Source organism: Platichthys flesus, chromosome 13 (assembly GCF_949316205.1).
Source record: "Platichthys flesus chromosome 13, fPlaFle2.1, whole genome shotgun sequence".
NCBI lineage: Eukaryota > Metazoa > Chordata > Actinopteri > Pleuronectiformes > Pleuronectidae > Platichthys > Platichthys flesus.
The window spans coordinates 15,027,648-15,049,846 of NC_084957.1; the positions used below are offsets into that span (position 1 = coordinate 15,027,648).

Below are 22,199 nucleotides of genomic sequence, written 5' to 3' on the forward strand. Positions count from 1 at the left end.
CTTTTGTTTGTTTGTTTGTTTGTTTGTTTGTTTGTCAGCAGGATTACACAAAAACGGCTAAACGGTTTTACACGAAACTTGGTGTGAGGATTAAACATGAGCTGAAAATGAACTCATGACAATTCGGATCAACACAGAGATACAGAAAACACTTAGACACTTAGATTTTTGACTCGTGTGTAGTTGATATGATTTGGATTCAAAAGGGAATGAACAGTAGTATGAATCTTCAAAACTTTCAGAACTGTTCAAACAGGAAGGATTTGTTTTGCTAAATATAGTGAACCAATTCCACAAAACTTTGGTGAAGTAATAAAGCCTGTGCCTGAGAAGAACCTATCAAAGTTTGGGATGGATGTGGATGAAGGGTCGGCTCCAGGTGTTATTTTTCATTTCTTTAAACTATGTTTCATGACAAAAAATCAATGAGATTATCAGACCGCTTTACTTTTACTTTTCTAACATAAGAATAAACCATCATGTGTTGCATTGTTCAACCTCAGTGAAGGTTGGCACTCCTCTGACTGCCATTCTATATTCACAATAAAGTAATACATATTTCATGGTTGAATGACTTCATGTTTTAAGTTTTTAAATGAATTACTTCACTTACTATAACAGTCACTTTTCTTTATTTTCTTTCCAACAGAGTATTGGCTTATCTGTTCCTTTTAACTGATGTATTTTTACCCCTATGTAAAAAGGCTTTATAAAATGTATAAATCAATACTTCACTCCTAATAATCGCATTGATCGATATACCTTAATAAGCAGTTATTTACAACAATAACGTCTAAATCTAGAATCATTTTAAATCACATCTTGACAGAAACAATTTATAATACTGATTTGGATTTGAAAATAAATGTATGTATTGTCTCTTGAGTTACATTTTACCACTTATTGGTGAAAATAACCTTTTCATAAGTGCAGACACTTACAGTAATTCTTGCAACAATGGTCTTGATCGTGGTCATTAGGCCTTTGCTCTTAGTTGTATCTGTCATTTGACCACTTGACCTTTCGAGTGTGGTGCACCATACTGTTTGAATCCGACCTGAGTGACCCTGCACTGGCCGTTCGGAGGTCAAGGCCTTGTTAGTCATGTTTATGCAGATAGTCAGGGGTCAAGGCCCATGTTTCCCCGTCGAATGACAAGAGAGGAAACAAGGGATAGGATTCCGGTAATAGATGAAAGACAAGAGTGGAGATGAAAGGAGGGGGTTATCTGTTTCTCTGCGGAGTGTATCGATCTGTTTATGTTTTCATTGGGGGTGAGCGGGTTTGTTGGCCACCGTCCCAGCAGAAGTGCTGAGGTAGTGGCTGCATTGCCCTGTGGAAGTGTTGGTGCAGAGGCTTGAGTTTGAGATACATCCAGGCTCGGCTCGCGCTGTGTTTTAGAGAAATAATGGCCGTGACAGTAAAACCCATAAACACTGTGGGCTGGTGAATCAGCCGGATGGAAAGCCGTGACACCATGGACAGGCAGCAACTTATTTACTAATCGTGCTTGTGCTGCGCTCTGGTGGCCATTTTTAGGTACTTTTAGAGAAACCTTCATATTTACAGACCCAGTAAACCTAGAAGGGCACTTAACCGGAAGTTCACAACAGTCCCATAAAACCATATATCAAACACTCTATCTATCAGCACCCAAAACATGCCTCAGTTTCATCATCAAGATCCATGAACTATATCCTCTAAGAAATTAAGGGAAATGTTGAAAAAACGTTTCTGTTAAAGAAAGACTTAATCCAAGATTTAATGGATTCCTCCCTGACCCATGCTGCAATCTCCAACCAAGTCTTCTGGTATTTGGTATGGTAATTTGTGCGTAATCCTGCTCAGTAACGGACGAAAAAAGAATCTGCTTGGTACACAGTTTAGTCTGCACCAAATTGCACTTAATTTAATTAATTTAATCCATAAATTATACGCACGGAAATTGGTAAAAAACTAAGATTTGTATGAATTCCCCCAAAACTTCAATGGGATCTTTCTGGGCCAATGTCCCATCCTTCAACCAAGTTTCTTGGAATTTTTTTCTGTATTTTTTCACGTCTTCCTGCTGAAAAACAAGAAATAAGTGGAAACCACGGAACAAAAGGAATAAAAAAGGAAAAATCATTTGGCGAAGGACTTATTTCAAATATTCTACAAATCACTTTATTGCAGGAATTACACAGTATGAGATCCGGAAAATATAAAAAGTTGATGATGTGTGTTTGGTTGTGTTTTATATGAAGATCATCCCCACTGTTTGTTCTATGACGGCCAAACATGCTGATTCTGTGATCAGTACTTCATGGAGCCTTTTATCATAAACAAGCACAACAAATATAGACAGGTTATTGTCAGTGTAGGGTAATTACTTCACCAGTAGAATACTTTGCATCTTGTCCGTTGCTCTGAAATGGGGACACAGAAACTAAGTTCTCGCATGACACTGTCGACAAAACACAAACCTATGTTAAGACCTTTTTAAAACCCGCCAGCCTGCAGAGACACTTATAAATACAATCCTCCTCATCTGTACGACTTTGACTTGAATGTGCAGCCGTGACATGAAAACCCTTTCCTACTCATCAAAAATAATTTCTGCATAAAATTCAACAGGGATAGAAACAGTCATTCACAGACGGGAACAGTCAAGTACATGAGCAGAATAGCGTGTTATGTGTAAGTATACTGTGTATATATATATACATGTGCATTTCTTTGGGATCGGAGATCAGAAAGATTTGGTTCACTTCATGTGGGAGGAGTAGATTCTTAAACACACAGCTGTTACACACAATGTTCAGACAGAGAAAAGGTCCTTTTCAATTTTTTTGGTCTATTTTGTTGCTTTTGAAACAATTAGCTGTATATGCAAACACACGCTTCACTTCCAAGCAGCTCAAAGACACTCATGCCTATACACGTACGTACACACACACCTGCTAATGCTATTTCAGTGCTGTTTTGTAAGTTAGTAGGGCGCCGGTTGTCGGATGTCAGAAGCACTGTTTTTCGGATCAATGAAATCTCAGATACTCTCAGATACACTCAGATATATTCTCATAAATCTTATAAATAAAAATGGAGCTAATAGCACACATAGTAATTCAATAATAACCTGAGGAGAGTATGTTGAACTATGTTAGAGAGGAATGCATCATATTTACAACAGATTGTGATTGTCTATGGGGAAAACACGTTGTGATTTAGAGCTTCAGTAACCAGTGGTGAGTCCCATCCTTTACATTTGTTAGTTATAATGTGTGAAAATCTATAATATGAATGCAGCTACATCTTTGAATGCTGTGGCACTTGTAGTGAAGGAAACTTTAAGAAGAACAAACTGGAATAAGGCAGATAAGTACGATTCAATAGCACCTGACTTACACTAACAACCCTTTCCAAATGAACACTCATTTACCAGTTTAGTGGGCATGTACTCAGTGCAGTGGTAAACTGGGCGCCATTCTTTAAAGAAGCATTGTGATCATGTTAGTTTTTTCTGCATTGAGAAAAAGGCCGCTCAGGTCTCTGTGTTCTGGTTTGTAAAAGTTTGATCTGTGGATTACGGCAAACCACGTCCCCGTCCCTCTCTCATCTCACACACGCAGGGAAGTAGCACCATCCTTTCAAAACAGGAAGTTGAGGAACATCGGTGTACACTGTGTCACTCGCAAGTCAGGATGTGGGACTCTGGCCTGGGGGGGGGGCTTATGTCCTCTTCATGCACACCTGACAGCGGCTGATGTGTGTTCTGAGACTGCCTGCTTTTAGCGTCGTCGGGACGGGTTTCCTGGAAAAAAGGAAGAGAGAAAAACATCAGAGCTCCATCCTGCACTGCAAAGTTCCTCTCTCTATAAATTTGGGAATCTCTGTCTCTTTGTTTTTCGATTTCCTCAGCAGCCCCTCAAACTTTGCAAGTGTCCAAAAAATGAGGTGGTTTGGTCGAGCAGTAGATGCGAAATTGATACTCAGCTTCAACTGTTACATTATTGGTTACAATGTCTGGGTGCGAGTGTCTATGCCTTACGTAAACATCTCATTGTCTTCGATGGTGGCGAGCCAGAAGCTGTAGGAGTTGGCGTAGTAGTTGCAGGTTCCGCGACCGTGACACTCGATGAACGGAGCGCTGCGGAACTCCTCCAGACAGGAGCCCGGAGAGGCCAGAGCCTGACCTGAGCCCTCAGCACCGGCGCTGGTGTGCTACACAAACACACACAATAAAAAACATCAGCAGGACATTATTTCTATAACTAAATTTGAAAGATATCAGTCGGATTGGGTCTAGATTGGTTTAACAGCTTTTTCTGGCAAATCTAACTGTATAGGAATTATTTGCTGTCTCCTGCATGCTCTGATTGGATCATTGAATCAATTCCCTTTGTTTTATAAACTACTTTTAAGAAGATAAAAATAAATACAAACTTGTATATTTGCATATACATTTATATATATATATATATAGATAGATAGATAGATAGATAGATAGATAGATAGATAGATAGATAGATAGATAGATAGATAGATAGACAGATAGATAGATAGATAGATAGATAGATAGATAGATAGATAGATAGATAGATAGATAGATAGATAGATAGATAGATAGATAGATAGATAGATAGATAGATAGATAGATAGATAGATAGATAGACATTTGCTCAAAGTGGAGTAAAGGTGCAGAGTACCTTATAAGAAATATATTTAAATTACGTCACAAGACACATGAAAAATGTACTTCAGTACAGTCACTATGTAAAAGTACTTTGTTACAACCAACCACTGCAAATAGCTGACTTGCAGTCAGACCTAATCCTGGGAGTCTTACCATGACAAAGGAGTAGCCAATCCACAGAGAGTCCCAGCCAAGAGGGCACTGGGGGATCATGATGGACTGACTGTGAACTGCTATCACCATGGCTGGAGCCTCACACACAGAACACCTGTATACACACACACACACACACACACACACAGTAATTTATGTTGAGTGTCACACAGGTATTGAACAAATCTTGCACAGAGCAGTGGGGACAGAAATATGAACGTACCTGCTGATGAAGGGTTTGATGCCTTCACCCGTGATAGGAGCCATGCTCATGGGCATGGGCTCGGGGGACGTGAGCCAGTAGGAGTAGTCGTTACGTGAGGCAAAGTTGCACACGTTGTTGATGTTACAGAACAGGAAGGGCATGGGGCTGAACTTTCTTAAACAGCTGCCTGCCGTACCTAAAATAAAAACATGGCACCATGAGAAAGATAAATTATCTCACAAAACTCCCCCTTTGTGCACTGTAGATCATTTCAATCTTGTATCAGTGCTTATTTTTTTTATTTTTCTCTCATTTTATGTTATGTTCTTACCTAAGTCCTGTCCATGAGACCGCTCATTGCCTTGTACGTAGAGCAAGGAGTAGCCCTCATATATGAGCGATGTTCCCTCCGGACAATATGGCACCTCCACCGTTTGGCTGTGACGGGTTACCAGAAACCCATGCTCCATGGAGGAGGGGCCAGGCTGACCCACTTGACCTGGAACACCGTCGGGTCCTGGGGGGCCCGGATATCCCCTGGGTCCTAAAGATATTGAGTAATTAATAAGTTATAAAAATTAAAGCACAACAAAACAACATCTTTATCCAAGCGAGCCTCTCTCACCTTGCGGCCCTGACAGACCAATCTCTCCTTTGGCTCCATTCTGACCATTGTATCCAGGAAGGCCGTCTTCACCTTTCGGTCCAGCAATGCCTGTCATACCTGAGAGGAACAAGGAGCACGAGGAAGTGATTAAAAAACTGGATGTGGAGCACAGCTGAGCAGAACAGTTTGATCACAGGGAGATTATATGAAGGGACGTGTTTGAAATCAAAAAGTCACCTTGCAGTCCTTTCTGTCCAGGGAACCCAGATGGCCCCTGTGGTCCGGGGTGACCTTGAATACCTGGAAAGCCAATGTCTCCTTTGATGAAGGTGTGGGGCCCAGGGGGACCAGGGGGGCCTTCACTACCTGAAATATACAACATCAACCCACTTGATATCTTCAACTTTACCAACATCTTTTACCCTACTGGTCAAACACCAGCAATCTATTCCATCACTTCAAACACTGAAGAGCATTAATGCATCCAAAATGTGTACAGGACATTGAAAACATTACATCATGTTAGTTTAATGTTTATCTAGAAAAGAAAATTCATTCAATCAGTCATTGAGAAAAGTTTGATAATTATGGAGTACAACATGTTGATATCAGTTGGTTTACACATTTTGAATATACACATCCTGAATTACCTTTTTCTCCAGTGAATCCTCTGTCTCCAAACTCTCCTTTGAATCCAAGTTCCCCGAGGTTCCCCTTTACACCTAGAGTTAATTTAAACATTGAGTGTGTTTTATCTGTTAATTATCACCATTGACACACACCCTTACAGACACACTGCAATTTATACAAAGACACACTATATCACACTGTGTATAGTCACCTGGGAACCCTGGGACACCATGTAGTCCCATCTCTCCTTTCTGTCCATCGATACCTGGGAGTCCAGGTTGTCCCTGTTAGAGACACATGTGGCAGCATTAAAGATGATCTTACTGCGCATGCATGAGCTATCTCTCATCAGAAAGCACCTTGATTGATATGTATAGTAAAAAAACGCCTTGTGACCTACAGTATTTCCAATAAGTCCGGGGTCACCCTTCGTTCCTGTCTCTCCCTGGTAACCAGAGGGACCCTGATTTCCTCTTTCTCCCTTTGGTCCATCTCTGCCTGGCAAACCACCAGGTCCCGGTGCTCCTGGGGATCCTGTGTGATAAAGACATACAGATGATGAGGAGATATTTAAAAAAATATATTTTCATGCAATTGTGACGGCAGCTATGTTTTGTGACATCTATCTTATGCATATTTAGGAAGCAGGCTCTCATGTAATGCAGTTGATTAGCATGTCAAGTATTCCACAAATACCTGCTTCTCCAGGTTGTCCTGGCTCTCCCCTAACTCCCTTGGGGCCCTCGAGAGAGATACCTGGGAGTCCCCTCTCTCCTGTCTCACCATGTGGTCCCTGTGATCCCGAAAGTCCCTTATCACCTTTGATACCAGGGACTCCAGGGTGACCTGGAGTACCAGGGAAGCCAGGACCACCTTTGTCACCTGGAAAAGGAAAGAGAAGAGGGTCACATAATGAAATTCTGTTAAGCTCCAGTGATGGATGAGTTGTCGGATCAGGACTTTTACCTTTAACACCAAAATCTCCAGATGGTCCAGGGAAACCTCGGCCAGGGAGACCTGCAGAAGATAAATAAATAAAATATAAATTACAGGTATTTTTTGTGATGTCTTTCTGATGATGTCTACAGGTGCAAGAGCTGCCCTAGTTACTCATATTATCAAATATTTAAGCCTATGGGTAGTGTTCGACTAATTTCTAAAGCCTTTTTGTCCTCCATTATTTTATACCAAAACACAATCAGAAAATAAATACAATTCTTTAAATTTGTGTGATGTGTTTATCTTAGAGAGGATTTAATTTAAGGGTTTCTATCGCACCTCACAAAATGAAATACAACTGCAAAGTGATGAAACGTGATATCATCATCAGAAAGCCAATAAAACAAAATAGATAAAAGAACAATAATTAAAACAATAAAAGAACATCATGAGAAAAACATACAAATATATCATTTAGTCAGCACACTAACAGCTGATAAACAATTCAGTCATGCAATTAACTTCCTCTGGCACTAACCTGGCTCTCCTCTCTCCCCTGAGGATCCTGGGATGCCATCCACTCCATGCTCTCCCTTCTCTCCAGGAGCACCGGGGGGTCCCTGCAAGCCGCCTTCACCTAGAGGAGAACAATCACACACTAATTGTCAGTGTGTGTTGGGCCGACATAGACACAACATCAGGGTGTTCCTTCGGAGAGTTATATGACTGGAAATCTGGGCAAACATGGCAGATGATCTTGAAAGTTTCTTTATGAGATTTCTTCATATCTCACTGATTAGTTTCTATTAATTTCTCAGACTGAATTATCTTAAAGGATCAGTGTGTAGAATTTAGGGCCATCTAGTGGTGGAGTTGCATGTTGCAGCTGAATGCCCCTCAACCCAACATCCACTACCCAACATGGAAGAGAACCTGTGATAGCCTTGTGTCATAGAAACTGCTACTGATGAAAATATATGAGTATTTGAGTATAGAGGGCACATTGCTAAATTTAGATGAAACACACTAGTGAAAACATCACTATGATTATTTTATATTTAATGTCAGCCAATAGATCCTTTTAACCTAAATCTTACAAACTGGACATTTACCAAAAACGTATCTCTCAAGGTTAACACTGGGGGAAGCTCACATTATAAAAAAAACCTTGAACACATGAATTAAATCTTTGCTGTGGCTAAATTGTGAGCAGTTGTCTGACAAGCTAATTAAATACGTACCAGGTCGGCCTCCACGACCGGGCTCTCCTGCTGACCCAGGGAGCCCAGGGGTACCCTTCTCACCTGGTCTACCTTGCTGACCTGTACAACACAGACACACATACACACACACCACTATGAGAACCACATGAGGTATGATTATAATATCTATAGCTCTGCTTGTAGACAAACTGGATGAATGTGACAGAGAGAAATCCGACCTGGATAACCGATGCTTCCATTATCTCCTTTGGAGCCTTGCAATCCTGGTTTGCCGGGCATACCCTCATGACCCTGCTGACCCTTTTCTCCTGGTGATCCTGGAAATCCTGGATGACCTGACAGACCCTGTGAGGGGATAGGAGGAATTGCTGAGTAAAGACTGATGATTGTCGAGTGGAACAAGTCAGCAGTAGATGTTGAAATAACTCTGGGCCTTATAAATAATAAAAGACTATCAACAACTATCACAACATAATTCTCTTCAATTTCAATATGACAAAAGCTCATTATTTATATCAATGTGATATATATGCATTGTGCGAGCACAGTGAGGATTAGTAAGAAATAATTGTTAATTTATCAAGTGTTCTTCAATGTTTGCTCATGAAGAAGAGCTTTAACCTTTTAACTTTTTAAACTTTTAAAAGTGTAAACTTCAAACTTTAATGACGCATCATTGGTTATTGAAATGAATTTGGGCCATATTGTCCTGCCACATTTCGAAAGAGCAAACACAGTATCAGGAATTATTACGTTTCCTGCTCTGTCCGTCTTGGGCATAAATTTATATTCTCCTAATAACTCGAATTTTCAGTGGATACTTGTTGTGGAGACTTGTCTGTGTTGGTCTCCCAAAAAAGTTATAAACATGACGTCTGTACATTTACATGTTTGACAAATACTGAATCAAACAGAACTTTTAAGAGACTATAACTTAAAAACACCCTTCGTAATGATGTGAAATTTAAGGGTGTTTGATGTTACTTACGGAAAGCTGTTTGGAATTCTTATCTAAGTGAAAATTCTTGGTGTTTTTATTATTACTAATAATTATCTTATAGACAGTGGGTATTACCTTTTCTCCTGGAGGTCCGGGGATCCCAATACCTGGATTACCATCTGCTCCTCTGTCTCCTTTTTGTCCATCAGTGCCTCTGAATCCAGGATGTCCCGTCGTGCCAAAGTCTCCTTTAGAACCTTTAGGACCCGACACACCTGTACAAACATACACACAAGCAGACAGCATGCAGCCATTTATAATGATATACATTAAACTTGCATTCAACATAATGTTTCATACAAATTAATGGTCAACTTCAGCTTTTGTGCAATACACATGAGAGATATTTCCTATTAATCTTGGTTTTACCTGGTATTCCCATCTCTCCTACACTGCCCTTCTGTCCAGGTTGTCCCATGCTGCCAGGCTCGCCAGGAAAACCAGGGTCTCCTTTGTCACCTAAGACATATCATTGAAATGATATGTCAATTTGGGGAGAATGAAGGTAGAATTTATCAAAATAAGATTAAAATCAAATGAGTAGGGTGAAGAGATATGAAGTCCACACAGTTTAAATATAAGTTTTTTGCATGTGGTCACAAAGGTCACCTGGTTGTCCAGGTAATCCAGCCTCTCCATCTTTGCCTGGCATACCAGGGTCTCCAGGCATGCCACGGTGGCCCTTGTCTCCGGTGACACCAGGGTTACCTGATGGAAAGATGTTGTTACTTAAACTAAAAAAATATATAAATAAACAGAATGAACCATTGGATTTAGGGTTTGAGCCGAATACTTGGATAAAACAAGTGTCCGGTACGGATAGGGAACTTTTACGAGCCTGAGTACCAATCAGAGTAAAATTTCTCAATACCCTTACTCGTAATTAATGAAAAAGTTCACAGCTACTCTCTCCAGAGGGAAACTAACGTGTAACATCATTATCTATGATCATATATTCTTAGCGTCAATGCTACGCAAAGCCCAGCAGGACAGAGCCAGACGCACACGGAGCGAGCGCTTCTCTTTCTCAGTCACTCACACTCACACACACAACATAAAGATTTACAACAGGTATTAAGAAACCCTGTGTTCGGTCACACACACAAACATATCACTGTTTAGATTTTTTTTTAAAGTTGAGTAAGACTCCTGGAGTTGAGTATGTCTATGAAAACCTGCATTTTACTTCATACTGTTTGATACTGCATGTGTTGTGTTCATTGATTCACTGAAGTGCATTCACTGAAGTTTGTGATCAAAAACATTGATATGAAGCTCAATTCTAAGGCTTTTCTGTAAATAAAGTTCTAATAAACAATAAAAATACCAACTTCCGGTTGAAGTCCTGCTCCTTCCGAGTATGGATACAGATAAATTAGTTTGTTGAACATATACAGATAGAGATAATGGTTTATTCGCTCATCCCTAATTGGCCTTTAATATATCTCTATGATGATGTTCTTGCATAGATCTAAAGTACAGTATTTAGTTTTGTACCAAAGTCTCCGAGGTCTCCCTTCTCTCCCTTCATGTGCTCCATGTCAACTTCGGTCATGTTCCCCGGAGGTCCCTGAAGACCTGGCTCTCCCCTTTCTCCTTTAGGTCCAGACTGTCCAATACCACCTCTTGGTCCAGTGATACCAGGATCACCTGAGATGAAGAAGAAACAAATATTTCAGCTGCTAAATATGAGAAAGAAAAAAAATCACTTTCACTCCAGGACATAGACATTTGGTCTACCTCACCTCTCAGACCAGGAGATCCAGGTGTACCAGCTTTTCCGGGAAATCCTTGTATTCCAGGTGTCCCAATGACCCCCATTTCACCCTTAGGACCTAACAACGAAAAACACACACGGCTCTTTATCACCATAAATTAAATAATCCACGATGAAAAAACCAATGCAGCCTCCACAGGAGTGTTTTTTTCACCTAACAGTCAACTCTTCCTTTTCTTCATGTCAAACTGAATGGTGAGTTCAACACTCAACATCATATATTACTGCTGATTAGAGGTGAGAATAATGGCTGTATTAAAGAAAGGAAATTGATTCTTCAATAAATTATTCTCAATACTTTACTTTTGTACTATTCAAAATGTCTGACGCTTAAACCCTCTGCACAGATGTTTCACAATAAAAGCCGGCAAGCAGGTCAAAGGACATAATACCAAGCTTACTTTGAAAGTTTTTAATGTGAAAAATGTGCAGGAAATGCATAGTTTTGTAGTTCAACACTGATAACAAGCCGAGCAAAGTAAATGCATTGAAAAGATTTCAGGTTAAAAGTATCTTATCCCGGATTTAACAACTCAAACTGACACTAGATTGATGATATGACTGCTTAATAATTGAACAAGAAATGTTAAGAATGCTGATTTTATTAAGGAATTTAATTATTTACAAGGCAAAATAGAACAAAGAAAAACTGACATTTAAGATTACAAATCACTCAATAGGTGTTTAGATTTTCTTTTCTTCTTTTCTTGTGTATGTGTTTGCTGTTTGTCCGTCTTACCTTGGCTTCCTATCAGCCCATCCCTGCCTGGTAATCCTGCTCGCCCCGGCAGTCCTTTGGAGCCCGGGGCTCCTGGGAATCCGGAGGCTCCCTTCTCTCCCTGAAGTCCCGGCATGTCCAGACCAGGAGGTCCAGGGTAGCCTTTATCTCCCTTTACACCTACCCCACCTGTTCAATAAATATAAATAGGTTTTAGGGACTTGCACAACACAAACTGACAGTCATATAAAGAAAATCAATAATTTCACAGTCTGAAAGACAGACATTTTGTTTGGAATGATTGGATTTTATGTTTGTGCTCACCGTGTGGTCCGGGCAATCCAGGTTGTCCCTGTGCTCCAGGCGTTCCAGGTGAGCCTTTTCCTGGTTCACCTGGTAAGCCGACGAGTCCAGAAGATCCGGGGGGTCCCGCGTCACCTAATGTTAAAGACCAAAGGAAGATGATATAGTGCTTGGTACTGGAGATAGGCCTTTTAAATCTGCAGTACCAAAAATATTGAATCAGGCTTCCCAGTCGCCAACAGTACCTGTGATTCCCTGAGGTCCAGGAGGTCCAGTCTGCCCTTCTTGCCCAGGAATACCATGTAGTCCAATGCTACCCTTCTCTCCAGGGAAACCAGGAACTCCCGGAAGGCCCTGCAAACCTTTTGGACCAGGAAGACCCCGCCCTGGTTCACCCTGCAAGGTGTACAAGCAATTACAGGCTTGCATCATTACCATCTCTGGCCACAGTGTCTTTGACATTGACATTTTGGTCTTTTAATGCTTGAAGACTGATGTATTTGTTCTGACGTAACACATTTTCCATGGTAAAAGATTGTAAACAATTATTGGATAAAACATGCAACAAAACAATAACTGCTCACTTTTTGTCCAGGTGAACCAGGTTGTCCACTGAAACCATCTTGTCCTGGTCTTCCTGGCTCTCCTGGTGATCCTGAATCTCCTGGAATTCCACTGATTCCTAGAAACAAAGATAAACATTTCCATTTCAAATGTACCCATTCTGTATCATGTACAGTTTGTTTACATTTTCTGTATGTATGAAATGTTTGTGATGCATGAAGTGATGAATGGGGTTAACATGGAATAACAAACCTTTTGGACCTGATGGCCCTGGAAAACCGATTCCATAGGGTCCTTGTTCACCTTTCGGTCCAGGGAAACCTGGCAACCCTGCATCTCCTGTGAAACCTCTATCCCCTGCAAACAATATTTTTAACAGTAAACAAGACTTACTGCCATCGATCGTTACGAATATCTGAGCATTGTTTTTTTGTGATTTCATAATCACACTCTGCTCCTCCATCACAGTGAAATTATATTTGCCTTAACAAAGACAACGTTTAGTTCACTGACTTATCCTCAGATTTTTTTAGAATTGTATGCAGAGGAGTACAACTATAAATATATGATGTTGCTCACCTTGACCTCCAGGTCTGCCAGTTTCTCCTCGTGGTCCAGTTACTCCCTGAGGTCCTGGAGAGCTCACACCAACACCTGGCTCCCCTTTTGCACCTGGGAGGATGCAAAGTGTGCTTTAATAATAAACCCATCTGTAGTAGCTGTGTGAGTATGTGTGTTTCATGTGCAATGTTGACATACGGTCTAATATGAGTTCTCTTTAACTCTTTATTTTTATAGAATGTGTATATCCCACACCTAGTGCTCCAGGAGCTCCAGGAATTCCTGGTCTCCCTGAACTGCCTTTCTCTCCAGGCTCTCCTGGTTGCCCGATGCCTGGAAGACCAGGAGGACCTCTTTCTCCTGGGGTTCCAATACGACCAGGGTCCCCATCAAATCCTCGCTCACCCTTAAGGCCCTCTTTCGCCTGAAATCGAGATTAGAGAAAGGGGAGGTCTGAGCTAGTTTTGCTCTTGATGTCCTTTATGTACACTAGGTGGTTGTTAACTTCATGTTCTTATGAAAAGTTGTGTGTGAAAGTAGTGGATATCAAAACCAAAACGGCTAGTTTAAAAAAAAAGTAGTGTAGAGTTGAGGTCCGAAAGATTATTCACCTGTTTTACAGTTTTGTTTTGTTGGTCCTTTATCAGTTATCACTAGGGATGCTCATGTTGTCCTGATACCCTGAGTAATAACTCACTCAAACCACAAACACAAACTTACAGGTTCTCCTTTGAGGCCAGGTACACCCGGGAGGCCGTCTCTCCCTGACTGTCCGTTCTCTCCCGGCTGCCCCTGTGAACCAGCAAAACCAGGAAGTCCCTTTTCTCCCTTCAGACCAGGAGCTAAGGAAATGTCGCCAGGCTCACCAACAGCACCAGGATCTCCCCGCAACCCAGGATAACCTATAGTTCCCTGCACAGGTCAAAAGAATGTATCATGTACCGACGGAAAAATATCAGCGACATATTCTGATATCTTTGACGTTCTCAAGTTTCTTCAGTGAAACATTCAGCTTGAACGTCATGTGAAGTGTAGATATTGTTTCACTCACAGATCGTCCCTGTTGTCCGGGAGTGCCTGACTGACCCTTTTCTCCTTTGCTTCCAACTGCTCCGGGTGGTCCTGCCAGATGAAGATGGATGAATTGAAAAGAGGAAGATTAAGACAGAAGTGAAATGGTGGTAGAACATTTTCCAACACTCACATATTTAAAAGGCAAGCTACAAATTCGGAGTGCCCTGACTTTTAGGCTACGTCAACTGAACGTATCAATTTCACTCACCATGCCCTCCCTTAGGCCCCTGGGGACCAGGTAATCCAGGTGGGCCGATAGCCTTACACTGAACACAGGTATCTCCTCGGTCACCTGATGGCACAGAAACGCATGTGTTAATCAATTGGCGTCATAGTAGACTGCACATTTGAGACTGTAGACTGGCCGCTGGAATACCCTGGTCCATGGCATCTGTTGTCAATGTGTCCATAATCGAGTTTCGTTAAATCAGCAGCAATTGTGTTTTTTCTTACCTTTTTGTCCAACTTCCCCTTGTAACCCTAGAGGTCCAGCTGGGCCAGGAGCACCTCTCGGGATGTCACATTTACTCGAATTATCTGTGCGTCCATGTCATAGCACACACACACACAAACACATAAAATAAGTCTACATTTAATGGAGGCAATAACGTTGATTCAAATATTCACATGCTTGTGGTACGATGAGACATACTTGGGAGTCCGGGGGGTCCAGGGGGGCCAGAGAGACCTGGTTGTCCTGGAGGACCGACCAGAGACTCTCCTTCTCTACCCTTCTCTCCTTTCTCTCCCACGTCTCCCTTCTGACCCCTCTCTCCTCGAGGCCCTTCGACGTTTCGGCCTAAGGTACAAGCAGAGAGCCAGCGTTAGTGTGTTATTCAGATTAGCATATGTCATATGTATTACATTGAGTAGACTGTGCTATTTTACCTGGTTGACCTGCTTCTCCCTGAGGGCCAGGGAAGCCTGTAGATTAAGAGGAAAGCCAAAAGTGAAGTAAACAGTGTTATTGTGGGATCCAACTATGGTGTTAATGCATATAAGTCCACATATAGTTTGAACATATGACGGCTTACTGAGACCTCATTTTACCTTTTTCTCCTTGTAACCCAGGAAGACCATTCGGACCAGGACGGCCAGGGGCACCGTTACCCTAAAATGATAATTGTATAGATTAAAGATTCATGTGCACTTTTGTTTGAAGATGTTTCAATTTCACTTCACTGATCTACCTTACCTCAGATCAGTTGACTGCATAATTTTTCTCAACGTAATGTTACCGTTACTTTTGTGCTGGTGCGAATTATATTGTATATTATATTGAATTAATATAACTCCCTGGGATAACTTCATGTACCTCAGTGACTATAGAATAGGTTTTGCCATTATCTATTTCAAGGGAAACATGTTAGAACAGTGCTGCCTTTACGTTAGGCTGCTTGTGAGAGACAGCTTGAGATAATGGCAAAAAATATTGAAAAGCAGAGGCCAAGAAATCCAGAAGTAAATTAATACTGGACTGTTAATCTGTTTTGTCTCTGATCCCACTCAGTGTATGAATGTGTTGCATTCTTAACCATATGCAAACATTACGTCGCCATGTAGCGTACTGAACAGGAGTCTTAATGTTGTGACTGATTGGTGAAAGTCTTCATTGTAGCTCAAGCTTCTTTAATTCTGGAGCCCACATTCGCTACAGTAGCATTTCTTTTGTAAAATGATTCCTTCCAACTTATTCCCTACTTCTGTTTAAAAAAGCTTATTGTGCCAAACCTCTGCTTTTTTTCTGGCATGAGACTAAATCTGAGAATAGAAAGAGTTAATATAGAGGTCAGAATCGTTTTCTTAAGTTAATTTTATCAATAATATAGCCCATTAATATCGAAATTAATATAATTGGTCAAGAGAAATTCTGAAACCATCATGTGTAATTTATATGCTGATGCAGTGAATTTTAATGTGATCAATATCCTCCTCAAATTGTCACTCAGGTGATGTGATGTAATGTTGTTTTCTCTGTCCGTAGAAGATGTTACACAATAGTAAAGTCAGTAAATCAGTTGTAACTAAATGAATATGTGCTGACATCTGCTGGTAGTTTTTAGACCTGATCCTCTTTGAAACCAGTTCTAGTTGCATTTTCAGAGAAGAGGAAGGAGTGAGATCACTTACAAAACCTGGTGGCCCTCGGTCTCCTTTTTCACCCTGAAAAAAAAGGGAGAACATTTTTAGTTTAAATTTTTTTACTCAACAAAAAATTGGAATATATTTTAATGAAGTTTAAATGTATAGAGTTTAAAAAAATACAAATAATTTTACCTGGGAACCAGTGTATCCGGGACCTCCTGGAAATCCTTTTTCTCCCTTTGTGAATATATGTTGCATTTTAGCTTTTAAAAATGTATAATAATAAAGAAAAAAGCAGTTGGACAGTAGAGTAGATAACACAATAGGTTATTGTATTTACCTTCAACCCATATTCTCCATCTTTGCCAGGTTTACCCTAAAGTCACAGAAACAGACTCACATTAATTAACTGTTGTAGTAGATACATAGATAGACACACTTAATTGATCCCAAATTGAGAAAATAATTATGTTTTTAGCAGCATGTCAAGGGAATGTCAATAGCAAAGACAGATGAGATTACAAACTATGAATAATCGACAAGTGTGCAAAAAATGTTTTTATTTAATTGTATTGCTGGAGTAATCAGAGAGTCTTTGTGTGGATCACTGTGATCCAAAAATGGGTATAAATTACAAGTTACTTTCCTTTCTTTAATCAATATAAAAACACTGATGACTAACACTGAACTTTCATCTTTATTTATCAAACTATTATACTGTATGGAACTTTTTCTACAGGTACATATTTTGGTCACTTACTCTGGGTCCAGGTGGTCCAGGTTCACCTTTAAAACCACTGAGATGAGGGACACAGTTGCCCTGCAAAAGATATCAAGCGTTTAAAAGAAGTAGAGTGATTAATATCAGTCAGACACCTCAACGCTTTAAATGCAAATTACTAACTTTCTCTCCTTTATCTCCTTGAGGTCCTCGATCTCCCTGCAGGAATAAAAACACAAACACATTCAGGGAATAAACCACAATATTAATATCTTCATAAACTGATATTTAGTGATTGGTTTGTAAATTTTCTCTTAAGTTTATAAAGAGCTGAGAGTACCGCATGTCCAGGTACGTAGACTGTGGTTTGACCTCCCACTTCCTGTGATGGAGGTCCTGGGGGACCGGGGGGGCCCCGAAATCCTTGATCACCCTGCAGAGAGAACGCCAACATTAAACAACAGAATTAAGATGAGACCACAAGACCTTTTCTTAATGAAGTTTTTCTCTCTTATTGTAAGAAATAATGTTTGAAATCTAGAGTTCGCACCTTTTCTCCTTTTTCACTCACAAAAGCCAGCTTGTCACCCTGCAGGGAAGTTAAAAAAGGAACTGTTACAATGCTCAAGACATTGTTTATAAGTTAAAAATGTGTTGTATGTAGGATGACTCATACCTTCTCTCCAGAAGGGCCTGGCAGGCCTATATCACCCTGTGAAACACAGATATCCAATCAGTCAAACAAACGGTTGTAAAATGTGATTATCTACAGAGATTCTTTTATATTTAGTTTTTTTTTTCTAGTATTTCCAGATGCTTTGACTCATAGAAAGTTAACACAGACTGTGTAGGATGATAAACTGCTCATCACTGTGGGAGAAACTTACTTTGGGTCCTTGGTAGCCACGAGGTCCTGGAGGTCCAGTGGGTCCAGAAGGTCCGATCGATCCCTGCAAGAGAAAGACGTTTGGAAAGAATCTTGAATTACATCGTCCCTGTTTAATCACAAAAACACAAGAGCGGACAGACTCATGCACGCAAACAAACACACAACGTACAGGTAATCCAGGGTTGCCAGGGAATCCTCTGTCTCCTTTCAGGGGAACAATCCCGATCACACCACCAGCATCACCCTGTCAGAGGCAAAATAAAGAACACGTGTCTCATCACGTTGGAAGATTGTTTCATACTTGTATTGTAAGACAAAGAAATATAAATATTAAGACAAATCAACTGACCTTCATTCCAGGAAATCCTGGGATGCCCTGAGGAGCAGGGATGAAGGAAAGAGATGAATAAATGCTGCATATACAGGTAGGATGAATATTTCTATTGTAAATTACTGATCAGTTGCTATTCCTAGCCTATGAAAAAATTAAACTCCAATCTTACAGTTTTTATGTTTAATACAAATACAAATACAAAACTTTTTTTAAATGTATAAATATATTCCCAGTGGCTGTTAAAACAAAGCAGTCTTTCTTGATTTTTTTTTTTTTATTTCACTGTAACTTGTTGTAGCAGTAACTGAACGTGAGCTGGTTATTGAGGTGGTTGTCATGGGTGCAGAGCTTGTTTACCGGAGGTCCTTGAAGACCAGGAAAACCAGAGGTGCCATCCAGTCCTCTTCCTCCCTGAAACACACACACACAGTCAGAAGGGTTAAACACCAGGGATGGACACAAAACCTGGGGAAGCAAATCTGATTTTAAAACCGTTTTAGAAATGGCTTACTTTAGTCCCATTGCATCCTGGGATACCTGGTGATCCTGGTGGGCCATCGTTTCCATTGATGCCCTGAGAGTCGGAGAGAACAAATAATCAGCAGATAATCACTGACAGAATCTCTGCAGTGTCCTGAAGATTCTGAGCTGCTACAAACACTGAATGACACATGTGCCACATAAAATGACCTAAATTGTGTTATTTTGAGGATGTTACTATTTAGATGGTGATTAGATGATAGGTAACGGGTGGGGTGTTAAAGTAACTTACTGGTAGTCCTGGGTTTCCTGGGAAACCGTGCAGACCAGGAGGACCCTGTAATGTAAAAAAACCTATCAACATCACTGTCTCCAGATAATACAACAACCTAAACATGAGCAATACAAAAATAGTGCATATAATAAAATTTCCATCATATCCTAACTCATGATACTTACCCTCACTCCTTTCATTCCAGAAGCCCCTGGTTCACCCAGAGCTCCCTACGAAGAGACAGATGACCCCCATGATCACCAAAATCCACAGAAATGATAAAAACAAGACATTGGGCCAGTTCATTGTCTTAGAAATTACAAAAAACTGGGGGGAAATGCAACAATTCAACAAACTTTATTGTTGGGTCTAAACTTGATTAACCCTGCTGCAGTCGTGTGTGATAGTGTGGGTGTGTGTGTGTGTGTGTGTGTGTGTGTGTGTGTGTGTGTGTGTGTGTGTGTGTGTTTATGTTAGGGCAAATAAAATCAGTCGACCGTCACATGTCTGGATCATGGGACAAATATCAGTTCCACCCAAAGTCATTTCAGATTATTCATTTTAATGTGTGAGTTTGTGAGTCTGTACTGACCGCGGGACCCATTGCTCCTGGAGGCCCCTCAGGGCCCTGCATCCCAGGAAATCCCATATTGCCTTGAAGACCAGGAAATCCCCGCTCACCCTGTGACACACAGATTGTTAGGTTAATGAGACAAAATACACTACTTGTTTATATAGGAAGGAACTTTGTAATCCAACAATGTTAAAATAGTTCTCAAAATAGATTTCAAGACATTTTATCAATTATTATCAAATTATTTTAAGGTCAATAAATGATTTTGAAAATTACATATTTCACCCAGTTGAAATATTTGACCCAATAACTTACAAAATGACACCTAATTCCTGTAAATATGTAATAAAACATACATATTTCTATCTTTAAAATGGACATCACTATATTTTGATTAATTTTAAAGGCTTGTATATCTCTAGTGCTCAATCCAGTTTACTTTAATGATTTGAAAACAATAAGCACAGATACTGGTGAATACAAATCTCTCACTGTGACCTTGACGGTGACCTTAAACGAAACCAGAAAGAAATTATTATAGTTCCACTATCAGCCACTAGATGGAAGCACTGCTTCACAAGTTATCCATTAGTCGTTCTGGATTTCATGTACGGTCTATAACCACAACACATCTGATTTCTCTTAGTGGAGAAAATATGATATATATTTTATTTTACATGGGAATTGTTCCGGGGTTACCATGGCAACCTCATGTTGTGAAACTCCAGGAAGTGACATCATAAGACATAAAACTCACAGGGGAGTTTGGGGAGAAGCTGCTTTAGAGCCTTGCAGCAGGTTAGAAAACACAAAGATGCTTTGGGACAACAGTTGATTGACTGAGCTCAACTGAACACAGACAGTAGATATATTGTGTTTGTTTTTGTTGTTTTTAGGTGAGTTACTGTTGCTTTAAGAATAAGCCACAGAAGGCAAGACTGTGGCCCTTAGTTTAGATACAGCCCTGCATTCGTCTGATATAACTGAGCCGTTCATACAGATTACACACAAACAGCACAATACAAAATAATTGGAAATAATGTTGCAACAGCTTAAAGCAGTGGTTCCTAAAATGTTTCACCTGTGACAAATTAAAACAAAGGAATCTTGTGACCGCATGTTACATGTTGCATAATATCAACTAGCTGTCACCAGTTTAAACAAAATATTATTCTGTGAGCCTGAAATACTTTCTGGTCTTTCCTGGTTCCAGTTCTGACTCCTAGTTGCCGTCCCTTAGACTACAGATGAAGATGAATGATGTGTCTCCACTTCCTCCACTCTCCATAAATGAAGCCATAATATCCTGGATACAAACGATGCCATCATTGGCATTTGGAGTCAGAGTCTGCGCAGCAGCGAGGTCCTGTCGATACATTGGCTCAACCATTAATGAGTCATGAAACTTACTGTTGAAATAAAGATGTGAACTTACATCAGTGTGATAAACTAAATGGACAGAAACCATCTTTGAGAAAAAAGTGTTCTATGTGTACCTTGACTTTTGAGCTTGGTCCCATCCAATAACAGTAGGAGGAGGAGGAGGCATGTTTATGACTTATACTACAGTCAGCCACCAGGGGGCGATCAAGACACTGAGGCTTCACTTTCGGGGAGAAGTCATATCATGCATCTTTATTAGCAGTCTATGTGCAGCCCTGATGTCCAGGTTGGGAACCTCTGCATAAGAGTGAGTGAGTGAGAGTTTTTTTTTTTTTTGTTGCATTTTATAAAATAGAATATAATTTATAAACAATTATAGTATCAACAAATTCCATTTAAAGACTAAAACCAACATTGTCATTCAAGTCTCTAAATACTTGACAATAATGAAATATCTGCCCTCTATGTGGCACTTAGCACATTCATTCCTGCTGTAGCCACATTCTTTCAAAATGGGTCACAAATATAAAGTAGAATTTTATTAAGAGCACAGTATTTTGTCTCAAACAGGAGTAAATAGTGAATTCATAAGGAACTATTTTCCTCTGTGGATTGATTCACTGGCAGTTAGACGGTGGGCATAGGACGGACTCACAGTAAACTACAGTGCCCATGTTCCTTGTAATAAAGGAACATGATACTCAGTGTAATGTGGCACGCTGGTGTATTTTTAATGGTTTGGGGAAAACAACCAACGTCCTGACACAGAGGAACAAGTTATATCAGGCTGTGGCTAGTCAGACAACACACCCAAGAACAATGTAGATATGTTTTGGTATTTATACCATTACTGCTAACGTTGTTGTCCTAAGGGATAAGGTTCCAGGTCCGTGATTGAAAAGCATGGTGGAGTGCTGACAGGCCGAGGGCTTGCAGGCAGTTTGTGGTTTGTATATCCTCCACTTTTTCATCTTTATCTGAGAGTTTCCCTCCATCTAATGGGAACGGATCCATCAGCCCAGCTGTGTTT

The 22,199-nt window shown here is 40.3% G+C and overlaps 1 protein-coding gene across 1 annotated transcript in view; it reads right to left on the bottom strand.

Annotated features, from left to right (window-relative positions):
• Positions 1–2,150: 2,150 nt before the first annotated feature.
• Positions 2,151–22,199, bottom strand: part of col4a1 (collagen, type IV, alpha 1) — a 37,876-nt gene continuing 17,827 nt past the window's right edge. The window contains exons 3-52 of the mRNA XM_062402667.1: positions 19,805–19,894; positions 19,398–19,442; positions 19,231–19,275; positions 18,970–19,032; positions 18,816–18,869; positions 18,474–18,500; positions 18,294–18,368; positions 18,123–18,185; positions 17,912–17,947; positions 17,786–17,824; positions 17,576–17,668; positions 17,419–17,454; positions 17,275–17,334; positions 16,855–16,890; positions 16,707–16,751; positions 16,560–16,592; positions 15,480–15,540; positions 15,318–15,353; positions 15,082–15,228; positions 14,883–14,966; positions 14,638–14,721; positions 14,407–14,477; positions 14,076–14,267; positions 13,611–13,779; positions 13,374–13,466; positions 13,047–13,151; positions 12,815–12,912; positions 12,476–12,626; positions 12,252–12,365; positions 11,949–12,116; positions 11,178–11,267; positions 10,930–11,082; positions 10,037–10,140; positions 9,802–9,886; positions 9,508–9,647; positions 8,651–8,777; positions 8,451–8,531; positions 7,748–7,846; positions 7,237–7,287; positions 6,967–7,152; positions 6,671–6,804; positions 6,482–6,554; positions 6,291–6,362; positions 5,878–6,006; positions 5,659–5,757; positions 5,365–5,577; positions 5,052–5,229; positions 4,829–4,943; positions 4,031–4,203; positions 2,151–3,793 (exon numbers count right to left, since the gene is read on the bottom strand). Of these exons, the coding sequence (XP_062258651.1) occupies positions 3,712–3,793; positions 4,031–4,203; positions 4,829–4,943; positions 5,052–5,229; positions 5,365–5,577; positions 5,659–5,757; positions 5,878–6,006; positions 6,291–6,362; positions 6,482–6,554; positions 6,671–6,804; positions 6,967–7,152; positions 7,237–7,287; positions 7,748–7,846; positions 8,451–8,531; positions 8,651–8,777; positions 9,508–9,647; positions 9,802–9,886; positions 10,037–10,140; positions 10,930–11,082; positions 11,178–11,267; positions 11,949–12,116; positions 12,252–12,365; positions 12,476–12,626; positions 12,815–12,912; positions 13,047–13,151; positions 13,374–13,466; positions 13,611–13,779; positions 14,076–14,267; positions 14,407–14,477; positions 14,638–14,721; positions 14,883–14,966; positions 15,082–15,228; positions 15,318–15,353; positions 15,480–15,540; positions 16,560–16,592; positions 16,707–16,751; positions 16,855–16,890; positions 17,275–17,334; positions 17,419–17,454; positions 17,576–17,668; positions 17,786–17,824; positions 17,912–17,947; positions 18,123–18,185; positions 18,294–18,368; positions 18,474–18,500; positions 18,816–18,869; positions 18,970–19,032; positions 19,231–19,275; positions 19,398–19,442; positions 19,805–19,894 (4,797 nt within the window). The 3' untranslated portion in view covers positions 2,151–3,711. The remainder of the gene's footprint in view (positions 3,794–4,030; positions 4,204–4,828; positions 4,944–5,051; positions 5,230–5,364; positions 5,578–5,658; positions 5,758–5,877; positions 6,007–6,290; positions 6,363–6,481; positions 6,555–6,670; positions 6,805–6,966; positions 7,153–7,236; positions 7,288–7,747; positions 7,847–8,450; positions 8,532–8,650; positions 8,778–9,507; positions 9,648–9,801; positions 9,887–10,036; positions 10,141–10,929; positions 11,083–11,177; positions 11,268–11,948; positions 12,117–12,251; positions 12,366–12,475; positions 12,627–12,814; positions 12,913–13,046; positions 13,152–13,373; positions 13,467–13,610; positions 13,780–14,075; positions 14,268–14,406; positions 14,478–14,637; positions 14,722–14,882; positions 14,967–15,081; positions 15,229–15,317; positions 15,354–15,479; positions 15,541–16,559; positions 16,593–16,706; positions 16,752–16,854; positions 16,891–17,274; positions 17,335–17,418; positions 17,455–17,575; positions 17,669–17,785; positions 17,825–17,911; positions 17,948–18,122; positions 18,186–18,293; positions 18,369–18,473; positions 18,501–18,815; positions 18,870–18,969; positions 19,033–19,230; positions 19,276–19,397; positions 19,443–19,804; positions 19,895–22,199) is intronic.